The sequence below is a fragment of the Zophobas morio genome, unplaced genomic scaffold, assembly GCF_036711695.1.
Source record: "Zophobas morio isolate AGI-343-1 ecotype UQ-CSIRO unplaced genomic scaffold, CSIRO_AGI_Zmor_V1 ptg000038l, whole genome shotgun sequence".
NCBI lineage: Eukaryota > Metazoa > Arthropoda > Insecta > Coleoptera > Tenebrionidae > Zophobas > Zophobas morio.
This window is the reverse complement of record NW_026972143.1, coordinates 3,512,365-3,524,634: the sequence shown is the minus strand read 5'-3', so window position 1 is coordinate 3,524,634 and position 12,270 is coordinate 3,512,365. Positions and strand designations below refer to the sequence as shown.

At 29.5% G+C, this 12,270-nt stretch overlaps 1 protein-coding gene across 3 annotated transcripts in view; it reads left to right on the top strand.

Moving 5' to 3' along the window:
- The window catches only part of LOC135140029 (protein strawberry notch-like), a 49,713-nt gene that overhangs the window by 23,196 nt on the left and 14,247 nt on the right, over positions 1-12,270 (top strand). For all 3 annotated transcript variants that reach the window (XM_064070406.1, XM_064070404.1, XM_064070405.1), the window contains 4 exons: positions 1,969-2,358; positions 10,512-10,667; positions 10,738-11,046; positions 11,112-11,551. In XM_064070406.1, coding sequence (XP_063926476.1) covers positions 1,969-2,358; positions 10,512-10,667; positions 10,738-11,046; positions 11,112-11,551 — 1,295 coding nt within the window. The remainder of the gene's footprint in view (positions 1-1,968; positions 2,359-10,511; positions 10,668-10,737; positions 11,047-11,111; positions 11,552-12,270) is intronic.

The following is a 12,270-nucleotide window of genomic DNA, read 5'->3' as shown; positions in this document are numbered from 1 at the left end:
TGACAGCCAAAGAGGTTTTTTTGAGAAAATTATCTTTGAATTTAGACCAAATTTAAATAGACACTAGGCAACAGGCACATTTGGGCAAAAGAAAGAGAAACTAGGGTTAGGGCTTCAAATTTTGGACGTATTTACAAACTTAGACCAAGTACAGCAATAGCTAAAACTGGAGTCTCTGTTGTACAGTACATTTAGAGGTAACAGTTATACATACTATGGACAGCAAATTGAGGAAAAAGCTGTCAAGTGTTTTGAAATAAATAACAATATAAAAACTGAACGGTGTGGCTTGTTTATTTCAAAACAATTTCCTTACTTGGCTGCTAGTCCAGACAGGGTTCTAGAGGATAGGAGTGCATTAGTCGAAATTAAATGCCCTTCAAAATCGCAAGATTTGTCTCCCGAAGAAGCGGTTAGAAAAAAATAATCAAATTTTGTACATTGACAGACAGAGAATTGAAACTAAAAAAAGAATCATGATTACTACTTTCAAGTCCAGGGACAAATGCTTGTTACGGGTATTTCACAAGTTTATTTTGTTGTATGGAGACCCAATGGAATAAATATAGAAAAAATTTATAAAGACGAAGAAACATATGTAAAAAGACGGCAGATAAACTTGGCAGATTTTGCTTTGGCGCATTATTGCCCGAAATAATTGATTCAAGAAGAAAGAGGAACCTGCCTTTGGGAGAGATTTTTTTAAAATAAATAAAATTTGTTTCTATTTTTTTATGTAATTTAATAATTTATTGGGAGTACATTTTTCATCATCAAGACTTGCATATTTTTATTATAAATATATTTTGAAAATGATCTCTCGGCAAATGAAAACATACACGAGCACTTTTTTCGAGTAAACAATGAAGGGAGAAGTTACTGGGCGTAGGGCTTTTTTAAAACACCTCCTTTCTGTGATAAGTAGTAGATACACTTAGCTACTTATACGTGTTAAACAAAAGCTGTATTTTATATATTTTTTATTATTATTATAAATATGTTTATTAGTTTTAGTAATTAAGAAAGCAAAATATATATTAACAATAATATTACAATGAATTTTTAGTAATCATGTGTATTGAATTCAGGATCCTGAGTGGAGTAAAAATATTATAGTTCCCCAGTTTTAATTCGGTTTTATGATAGTACCTCATTGCGTAAAAGTTAATTTTCTTAACAATAGATTACTACGGCCGGTCCTGGCGGCTTGTTATAAAGCTGAGTTCCTTGCCATAAATTAGAAAAATCAGCCGAGAACTCTAACAATCAGCTTATGGTAAAGCAGGCGATAAGGGTTTTACCTGACAGTCGCTTCCGTAAATTTTAGTGGCGCTCCTATCGGCAAAGTACTGAACTAACTGCTCAAATTCTGTCGAATTGATACCCATTTTTTTCAATAACTGTTAGTTTTGGTTAAAAACTCTGCTAACCAATAGATCATTAATTTTCCTCTGATATTCCTGTTAAAATTATTCGACGTATTTTGCATTAATTTGTGGTATATTTTGATTTTAATAAACACATTATTATTTAAACAAATTGTACCACTAACAAACATTTAATGACTCTGCGCCCTGTAAAAAGTGATTTTCAAGCGATTTTATGATGGTTATGACTCAAAAAACTTTAAAAGAAAACATAAAATGCTGCTTTTTTACGATATTTCTCAGCCATATTTTTTTAGTTGATTGAACTGGTCTCTGCGCCCTAGAATATGAAAAAAGCTGCAGTTTGATGTATGACACATCTATATTAATGTCATTTTTTCATACAAAAAACCAAAAAAATGTTATACCTCGTCTAGCGAGTCCCCTTAACCACCGCCAGCTTGATCTACTTCACTGTCAAATTAAGTTGGCGGTGCAACTAACCGACGTCACAATTTAGGGATATTTTGTGCGGTGGTTTGAAAGTGACAGTTCGAATTAAAAACAATGAATAAATAATAATTCTGTGATTGTAATTTAGGTACGTACATCGCACGACAATTAAGCTTCCACGGTGTAACTTTTCGCATCGAGGAAATTCCTCTGACTAAAGAATTCGAAGACGTCTACAACGCTAGCACGCAGGTGTGGGTAGAAGCCATGGTGAAGTTTGAAGAAGCTAGTAGACTCATTGTTATGGACGGTGTACAGAAACAAATCATGTGGAGACTGTTCTGGTCCGCTCACCAGAGATTTTTCAAATATTTGTGTATAGCAGCGAAGGTTCGGCAGGCTGTAACGATAGCCCACGAGGCTATAGAAAGTGGAAAATGCGTGGTGATTGGTTTGCAGAGTACGGGAGAAGCCAGAACCTTGGATCAGTTGGAGAAAGATGACGGGGAGTTGAGCGATTTCGTCTCCACGCCTAAAGGTAATTTATACGTAGTTCAGGAGTTGAAATCTTTTTGTATAAAAAAAAAGAAAAGTGTCAGTTTTCTTGTGAAACATTCTTTACTTGCGTAAATACAGTGTGTCGGACGAAGACAGAAACATATCAGATGTCGCAATTGGTACACTTTTACAACACCTTCACACTTCGTTTCACTAGATGAATTTCTAATTGAGGAAAATGTTACAAATTTTACACAATATGAATTTAAGGCCATTTATTGATAGACTTCAAAATATCGAAAAATTGAAAAATAAAAAAATCTAAAATTTATTAATAAAAAAAAATAATACAGCCATTCCATGATAACGGACAGGACATGTGGATGCAAAATTATTTGTTAATTTTGCATTTCTTACAGTATTATTGTTATAATAAATAAAACAAAATATAGAAATATTAGCAGATTTAATAAAGCCTTTTGATATTCGCTTATGGATGACACGTGCTGCTGTTGTGACCAATGAAAAAATTTTGAAAAGTGATAACGGATGGGACACGATATTACCCACCGTGAAAACTTTAGTAAATTTAATCGGAATTTTTTGCGAATTACTGTAAGTATTAACTATGAAATTGACAAATGTGAAATAAACTAAGATTGAACAATTGCTTGGCACAATATTTTTTTTTGATAGCTCGTAGTATGTTATTGTATCGATGTTTCATAACAACTAGTGTTGATAACGGACTAGACATAACGGATGGTACAAACAAAATCCATTTTTTTTATTCAAACGTAAACTATTTAAAAACACGACAAGTATCAAAATTAGGTACATACATACTTCATTTTGAGTATTGCAGCATATATGCTCTAAAAGTTCTTTCCCAGTTGCGGGAAAAATTGGTATCAGTTCATGAAGTGTTTCAACAATAAAATTAAAATTTGCGTGATATTTGCATACGCACACATTATGAGGCGTTTCAGAAGACAATAACACATGTTGAGGTCTCATGCTGTAGAACTGACTTATATGTATCTTGCAATCTGGATATTCGACTTTATATAAAACAAATGCTTCTTTTACTGCCATTACCATATGACGTTTTTGAAAGACTTCTCTTTTACCGGAAGATACGTTTTTAACACTTTTCGTGTCTCTTTTTCCAGGCGCCTGTCTGCTGATATCATCACGAAGATAAAAATCGACGATTTTTTTTTTGTTCTTCTTTCGTAAGGGCCCGCGCTGAATTAGTTGCAAATGTAGATGCTTTTGAGGTTGCAGGTTGTATTTGAAGAAGCAGTTGTTTAATTACTGCCTCTCGTTTACGAGGACTCGCGGGCAGCACGCTTTTTACTTTCTTCACAGCTTTTCCCAATGATTGACGACACTTATATGGAAATACTGCTTCTTTTTTTGTTTTGCTGTTTCTTTTAGTTTTAATCTGTAGATTCTTTTACGTTCTGCTGCTTTTTGTTTTTTAATTTTATGTAGAGTAGGATTTTTCACAAGAAAACTTCTTTCAACAACCCTTTCTGCGCGTTTTCTTTGGGCATCTTTTTCGCGGTACCACTTTGCTTTTACAGGATCCGTGTTAATACTCTGCCGGTAGCGACGCATTGCTTGCCGTACTTTTTCTTTACGTACTACCTCGACACTCATTCCTAGAATAACATTAAATGAAGAAGCGTCATGATAAAATAATAGTTAAGGAAAAATGTTTTTAAAGATCAGAATTATGATAATGGACGGGACAGATTTAAAAAAATCAAATTATTTACTTGTTGTTATTTAATTTTTAAGTGATTAAAACTTTGAGAAGAACTTGTACTTAAATAGAGAAAAGCATTAACAAATTGATTTAAAAGTCGGAGTTTTACTCAAGTTCTTAACTTATCCGCGTTTTTGATAACGGATGGGACATCTATGCATTGAAAGTCTAAAATTAACGTATTTCACCCCAATACTTACCGTTTGTGATAACTATTAACACAAAACTGATTAAACTGAGACACTTTTCAATAACTTATTATAAGGTTATGCAAGTGTCAACATCAAATCAAATCACAGCACATTTAGTTCGGATAAATTATTTAAGATTTAACATTGATACAATGTTTGTCATATTTAAGATATTTTAACGTAATTATTTTTTAAAATATTTCATACTGAATACACGTACAGTAAAATATAAACCTTTAAGCACAATATCCATTACAGATATTCGAATAATCGCAAAGTCAAAATGTAGCCCCAAAATAGTTTCCGTTATGGAATGGCTGAATATTGAAAAATAGGAACATCAAAAAATCGAAAAACTGAGAAATTGAAAATCCAAATTTTTAGCAATAGAAAAGTCAAAAAATTGAAAAACCTAAGAATCGAACCTCGAGAAATCGAATCATAAAAAGATCAATGAAGAACTGAAAGCGACTAAAATCGAAAAATTCAGGAACGGAAAAATCGAAAAATCAAAATTTTGAAAAATGGAAAATCCAGAAATGGAAGTTCCCAAAATTGAAATGTTGAAAAACTGAAAAATCGAGAAATCGAGAAATTTTAAAAACCGAAAAGTCAAGAAATCGAAACATCAAAATATCGAAAAATTAAAAAAAAATAGAAAAATTTAAAATTTGCAAAATTTCGATCGAGAAATTGAAACATCAAAAATTCGAAGAATTGAAAAATTGAGAAGTCAAAAAACCCAGAAATCAAAAATACTAATTCTACACAATCGAAATATCGTATAATCGAAACGTCAAAAAATTGAAAAACCGAAAAATCGAGGAATTGAAAAACTGAAACATTGAAAAGTCGAAACATCAAAAGATCGAAAAATCAAAAACTTAAAAATAAAGTTGAAAAATGTGAAAAATCAGATCATTGAAAAATCGAGAAATCGAAAAGTCGAAAAACTTTAAAAAGCTAAAAGTCAATAAAACAAAATATAAAAAATTGAAAAACCTAAAATTGAAAAAAATAAAATATCGAAAAACTGAAACATCAAGAAATTGAAACATCAAAAAATCGAAATTTAAAAATTGAAAAGTCTTTTTCGAGTTCGAGAAATCGAAAGTCCAAATTCTAAACAGTCGAAAAATCGTATAGTCGAAAAGTCAAAAAATTGAAAAACCGAGAAATCAAAGCATTGAAAAACTGAAACATCGAGAAATCGAAACATCAAAAGATCGAAAAATCAAAAAGGTAAGAATTGAAAAATGTCAAATTAAAAAAATGGAAACATCTAAAAGTCGAAAAACTATAAAAATCGAAAAATCAAGAATTCAAAATATCAAAAAGTTGAAAAATCAAAAAACCGAAAAATTAAGAATTTAAAAAATTAAATATCGAAAAACTGAAAGTTGAGAAATTGAAACATCAAAAAACTGAAAAACTGAGAAATCGAGAAGTCGACAAATCGAAAAATCAAAAAGTTAAAAATTAAAAACATCGAAAAACTGAAAATTCCAAAGAATCAAATCAAAAATTTTAGAAATAGAAACATCGATAAAATTGAAACAATCGGGAACAGTCGAGAAATGAGAAAATCAAAAAATCGATTACTCGAGAAAGTGAGAGTCGAAAATCTGAAAAATCGAAAGAAACCAAAATCAAAAAACCAAAAAGTTAAAAATTGAATAATGTGAAATTATAAAGATCGAAAAATTTAAAATTTCAAAAATTAAAATACTTAAAAAATTTAAATTTCAAAAATTAAAATACTTGAAAATTTAGGAATCTAAAATTTAAAAATTGAAAAATTGCAATCAAAAAATTGAAAAACAGGGGAATCGAAGTATTCAAAGACTGAAACCTGGAGAAGTCGAAACATGAAAAGATCAAGAAATCGAGAAGTCGACAAATGAGGAACTGAAAGCGACTAAAATCGAAAAATCAAAAAATTAAAAATTGGAAAATGTGAAATATGAAAAATCCAGAAATGCCAACTTGCCAAAATTGAAATGTTGAAAAACTGAAAAATCGAGAAATCGAAAAATTTTAAAAACCGAAAAGCCAAAAATTGAAACATCAAAATATCGAAAAATTGAGATATCGGAAAACTAAAAAAAAATTAGAAAAATCTAAAATTTAAAAAGTTTCAAAAATAAAATATCGAAAAACTGAAACATCAAGAAATTCAAATATCAAAAAATCGAAACATTCAGAAATCTAAAATTTAAAAATTGAAAAGTCTTTTTCGAGTTCGAGAAATCGAAAATCCAAATTCTAAACAGTCGAAAAATCGTATAGTCGAAAAGTCAAAAAACTGAAAAACCGAGAAATCAAAGAATTGAAAAACTGAAACATCGAGAAATCGAAACATCAAAAGATCGCAAATCAAAAAGTTAAAAATTGAAAAATGTCAAATTAAAAAAATTGAAACATCTAAAAGTCGAAAAACTATAAAAATTGAAAAATCAAGAATTCAAAATATCAAAAAGTTGAAAATTCAAAAAACCGAAAAATTAAGAATTTAAAAAATTAAATATCGAAAAACTGAAAGTTCAGAAATTGAAACATCAAAAAACTGAAAAACTGAGAAATCCAGAAGTCGACAAATCGAAAAATCAAAAAGTTAAAAATTAAAAACATCGAAAAACTGAAAAATCCAAAGAATCAGAAATCGGAAAATCAAAAATTTTAGAAATTGATAGATCGATAAAATTGAAACATCAAAAAACTGAAAAGTCGAAACTAAAAATTCGAAAAATTGAAACAATCGGGAACAATCGAGAAATGAGAAAATCAAAAAATCGATTACTCGAGAAATTGAGAATCGAAAATCTGAAAAATCGAAAAATTGAGCAATAGAAAAACTGAGAAATTGAAAGAAGCCAAAATCGAAAAACCAAAAAGTTAAATAATTGAATAATGTGAAATTTAAAACATCGAAAAATTTTAAATTTCAAAAATTAAAATACTTAAAAATTTAGGAATCTAAAATTTAAAAATTGAATAATTGCAGTCAAAAAACCGAGAAATCCAAAATCCAAATTTTAAAACAATCGAAAAGTAAAAAAATTGAAAATTGGAAAATGTGAAATATAAAAAATCAAAAAATCGTAAAAAAAACAGAAATGGAACTTGCCAAAATTGAAGTGTTGAAAAACTAAAAAATCGGGAAATCGAAAAATTTTAAAAACCGAAAAGTCAAAAATCGAAACATCAAAATATATCGAAAAATTGAGATATCGGTATATTAAAAAAAAATCCAAAAATTTAAAAAGTTTCAAAAATAAAACATCGAAAAACTGAAAGATCGAGAAATTGAAACATCAAAAAATCGAAGAATTGAGAGAGAGAAATCTAAAAATTCAGAAATCTAAAATAAAAAAATTGAAAAATCGAGAAGTTGAAAAACTGAAACATTGAGAAGTCGAAACATCAAAAGATCGATAAATCAAAAACTTTAAAAATAACGTTGAAAAATGTGAAATTAAAAATCGAAACATCGGGAAACTGAAAGATCGAGAAATTGAAAAGTTGAAAAAGTTTAAAAAGCCAAAACTCAAGAATGAAAATATAAAAAATTGAAACATCAAAAAATCGAAACATGCAGAAATCTAAAATTCAAAAGTCGAAAAACTGAGAAAACGAAAATCCAAATTATAAACAGTCAAAAAATCGTATAGTCGAAAAGTCAAAAAATTGAAAAACTGAAACATCGAAAAATCGAGTCATCGAGAAACTGAAAAATCTAAAAATTCAGAAACCGAATAATTGAAACATCGCAAAATCAAAACATCGACACCTAATTGAAAAATCGAGAAATCGAAAAACTTAAAAAAGCTAAAAATCAAGAAATCAAAATTTAAAAAATTGAAAAACCAAAAAACAGAAAAATTAAAAAATTCGAAAAATTGAAAAATGGAACTATGGTAAAATCTAAAATTAAAAAAATAAAATTTCGAAAAACTGAAACATCAGGAAATTGAAACATCAAAAAATTAAAAAACCGAGAAATCGAAGAATTGAAAAACTGAAAAATCTAAAAATTCAGAAACCGAAAAGTCGAAAAATTTTAAAAATCGAAAAATCAAGAATTCAAAATATCAAAAAACCAAAAACTGAAAAATTAAGAATTTAAAAATTCCAAAAATTGAAAAACAAATATCCTAAAATCTAAAATTAAAAAAAATAAAATATCGAAAAACTGAAAGATCGAGGACTTGAAACATCAAAAAATTTAAAAACCGAGAAATCGTGAAGTGGACAAATCGAAAAACTGAGAAATTGAAAGAGATAAAAAAAATCGAAAAACCAAAAAGTATTTAAAAATAAAAAAAATCGAAAATTTAAAAATTCAAAAAATTGAAACAACGGAGGGTCGAGAAATGAGAAAATAAAAAATCGAGAAATTGAGAGATCGAAAATCTGAAAAAATCGTAAAATTGAGCAATAGAAAAACTAAAAAATCAAAAAACCGGGAAATCGAAAGAGGCCATAATCGAAAAACCAAAAAGTTGAAAATTGAATAATGTGAAATTTAAAAAATCGAAAAATTTAAAATTTCAAAAATTAAAACATTGAAAAATTCAGAAATTTAAAAATTAAAATCTGACAAAAGTCAAAAAACCCGAGAAATCGAAAATCCAAATTTTAAACAATCTAAAAATCCTGTAGTCGCAAAAGTCAAAAAATTGAAAAACCGAGAAATCGATGAATTAAAAAACTGAGACAAGGCGAAATCGAAAAAATCAGAAACCGAAAAATTGAAAATTTTGGAAATCGAAACATCGAGAAATCAAAACATCAAAAAACTGAATAATCGAAGAATTGAAGAATCAAAAACCTAAAAAATCGAAAAACTGAATAATGGAAAAACTGAAAAATGGAAACAATGGTTTGTCGAGATATGAGAAAATCAAAAGTTCGAGAAATCGAAAGAGTCCAAAATCGAAAAAAAATGTTAATGAAAAATGTAAAATTTAAAAAATTGAAAAATTTTAAATCTCAAAAATTAAAATATCGAAAAATTAAAAATTCAGAAATCAAAAACCGAGAAATCGAAACCGCAAAAAACTGAGATATCGAAGATTTAAAACTTCAAAAAAGTGAAAAATCAAATCCCCAAAGAATCGAAAAATTGAAGAACTGAAAAATTGAAACAATGGAGAGTCGAGAAATGAGAAAATCAAAAAATCGATTAATCGGTAAATCAAAAGTTAAAAATTGAATAATATAAAATTTGAAAACTCGAAAAATTTCAGATTTAAAAATTTAAAATATCGAAAGATTTAGAAATCGAAGTCAAAAAACCTAGAAATCGAAAATCTAAATTTTAAACAATCAAAAAATCGGAAAGTCGAAAGGTTAAAAAATTTGAAACACCGAGAAGTCGAAGAATTGAAACACCGAAACATCGAGAAATCGAAACATCAGAAAATCGAGAAGTCTACAAATCGAGAAATTGAGAAATTAAAAGAGACCAAAATTGAAAAATCAAAAAATTGAAACATTGGAGAGTCGAGAAATCGTAAAACTGAATCGTCGGAAAATTGAGCTTTCAATAAATTGAAAAATTCCAAAACCGAAATTACGAAAAATTGTGAAATGCATAAATTGAAAAATCGAAAAACCTAGAAATCGAAAGAGGCCAAAATCGAAAAAGCAAAAAGTCAAAAAATGAATCAGTTTTTCAATTTCATTTGTTTAAAATTTGCAAGCTCGAAAAATTTAAAAAGTCAGAAATCCAAAACCGAAAGGCGAAAATCCGAAAGATCTAGAAATCAAAACATCAAAAAACTGAAAAATCAAAAAATTAAAAATTCGAAAAATTGTAAAATCGAAACTGAAAACTTAAATCATCGAAAAATCGAGAAAAGGGAAAATTAAAAATAAATCTCGATGTCTAGGATAAAAATTCAACACGGATTCATAAACCACAAGTTCAGAGCTTCATAGCATAATTTTTTAACATTTAAATAATATTTATTCGACAAAATTAGCAATCTTAAAGTTTAATTGTAAATTTGTTACACAGTTTTATTTTTGATAACATTTTTACTCCATCAAGAATCACTTAAATTAATACTTACAAATTGTAAAATCAATATTTATCCCATCCCCTTCTCTACAGATTTCTTTGATAATAGTGATATTATTAATGGTAATAATAATTATTTGATCATAGAGTATTCGTCACTACTGAACAAAATTAATTTATTGTCACGGTATTATGTTTTCCAGCTGTGTTTGAAAATTTAGTCGAAACACAATTTCCTTCACTGGGTGGCAAAGAAAACCGAAAATTAGAAAAACATAAACTGCCAAAAAATTTGTTTAAGTTGAAAAAAGACCCAGACGACGACGAAAATCCGTCCAAAATATTAGGAAAACGCAAAGGTAATAGGAGTAATTTGTATTATACATGTATTTGTTTCATATCTATTAAAAAAAAAATGTATAAATGTAGTGCGACAAAGTGCTCGCGTAACTGCAAAACGGATGAAAATTTCCATGGAGAAAGAGATTCCCCAAAATCGGTCCAAATACGTGCTTTCTGACGACGACAGCGATGAAGAAATAAACTCTCCAAACGATAGCGATTTCAGTGCCAACGAAATTAGCGAAGGTGACAGCGGTTCTGACACCGACCTGTGGGAAGTTCGCGGGACGAAATCGAAAGGAAAAACTACTGTGAAAGAGGAACCTCAGGACGACACCGATTCCAAATTAATAAAGTTGGAAGATATAAAAACGGAAAAAGAGGAGCCGCAGGAAAGTGAGTAACCTTATTCAAAAACAAAAAAATCGCATAGTACTTTCATTTCCGCTTTTATTTTTCAGAAACCTCTTACTTCATGTCGTCCGTCAGAGACGTCGCCGCCATGAAAGAAACCCTCTTGCAAGAAATCGAACATCTGGGCAAAAAACTTCCCCCGAACACCCTCGATCAACTAATTCACGAGCTCGGGGGAGCCCAAGTAGTCGCCGAAATGACAGGTCGAAAGGGCCGCGTCGTGCACACGGAAAATGGGGACGTCCAGTACGAAAGTCGCGCCGAAACGGGCGTCTCTCTAGAAGCCTTGAACATGACCGAAAAACAACGATTCATGGACGGCGAGAAGAACATAGCGATTATTTCTGAGGCGGCCTCGACTGGTATTTCGTTGCAGAGTGACAGGAGGGTGAAGAACCAGAAGAGGAGGGTTCACATTACGTTGGAGTTGCCGTGGTCGGCGGATAGGGCGATCCAGCAGTTCGGTAGGACGCATCGTAGTAACCAGGTAATATACTTGTTGTAAAATACTGACATTTAAGTTCGAACCCCAAAGTGTTGGTTAAACGAAATGAATCGCATTTGACGCCACAGTCTTCCTCCAACGAGAGTAATATTAATGCTTTTTTAATCTGAAATGTGAAATTTCGATGATGTCAATTTTTGTTTGGTTATTGTAAATTCGTAGTTGGTGTTAACATTTTTAATTGGTTATGGTTCTAAGACATAACGTTTCTGAAGTGTTTTAAAGAATTTCTTAAATCTATAAACTTCAGAATGTGGATTTTTTAAAGAATTTGAAATTCCAAATTTCTAAAATCTCCAGAATCGTACAACCATTAAAAAAATTATAGACTTTTTAAACGTCAGATATTGCAAAAATAACGCAAATTTATGAAATTTCCTAATTGTTATTTTTTTAAGCTGTTTGGAGTTTTGAATTCCCAAAAATCTCTATAACTTAGGGAATATTTAGCATCTTTAAAAGATTCTTAAAAATTTTACATTTTCAAAGTTGTAAATCATTTTATAATTTACATAATTTTGAAATTGCAAAATCGAATGTTTCGAAATTTTGCAAACGTTTTAAGGTTATCGGAAGCATGATAATTTTCAAATTTATCCGTTCATACCCAGTTATTTTTTGACTATTGAATTTTTTCGATTTCGCGATATTTCAATTTTTCGATTTTTCAATGTTTTCGAATTCTCGATCCTTCGGCTTCT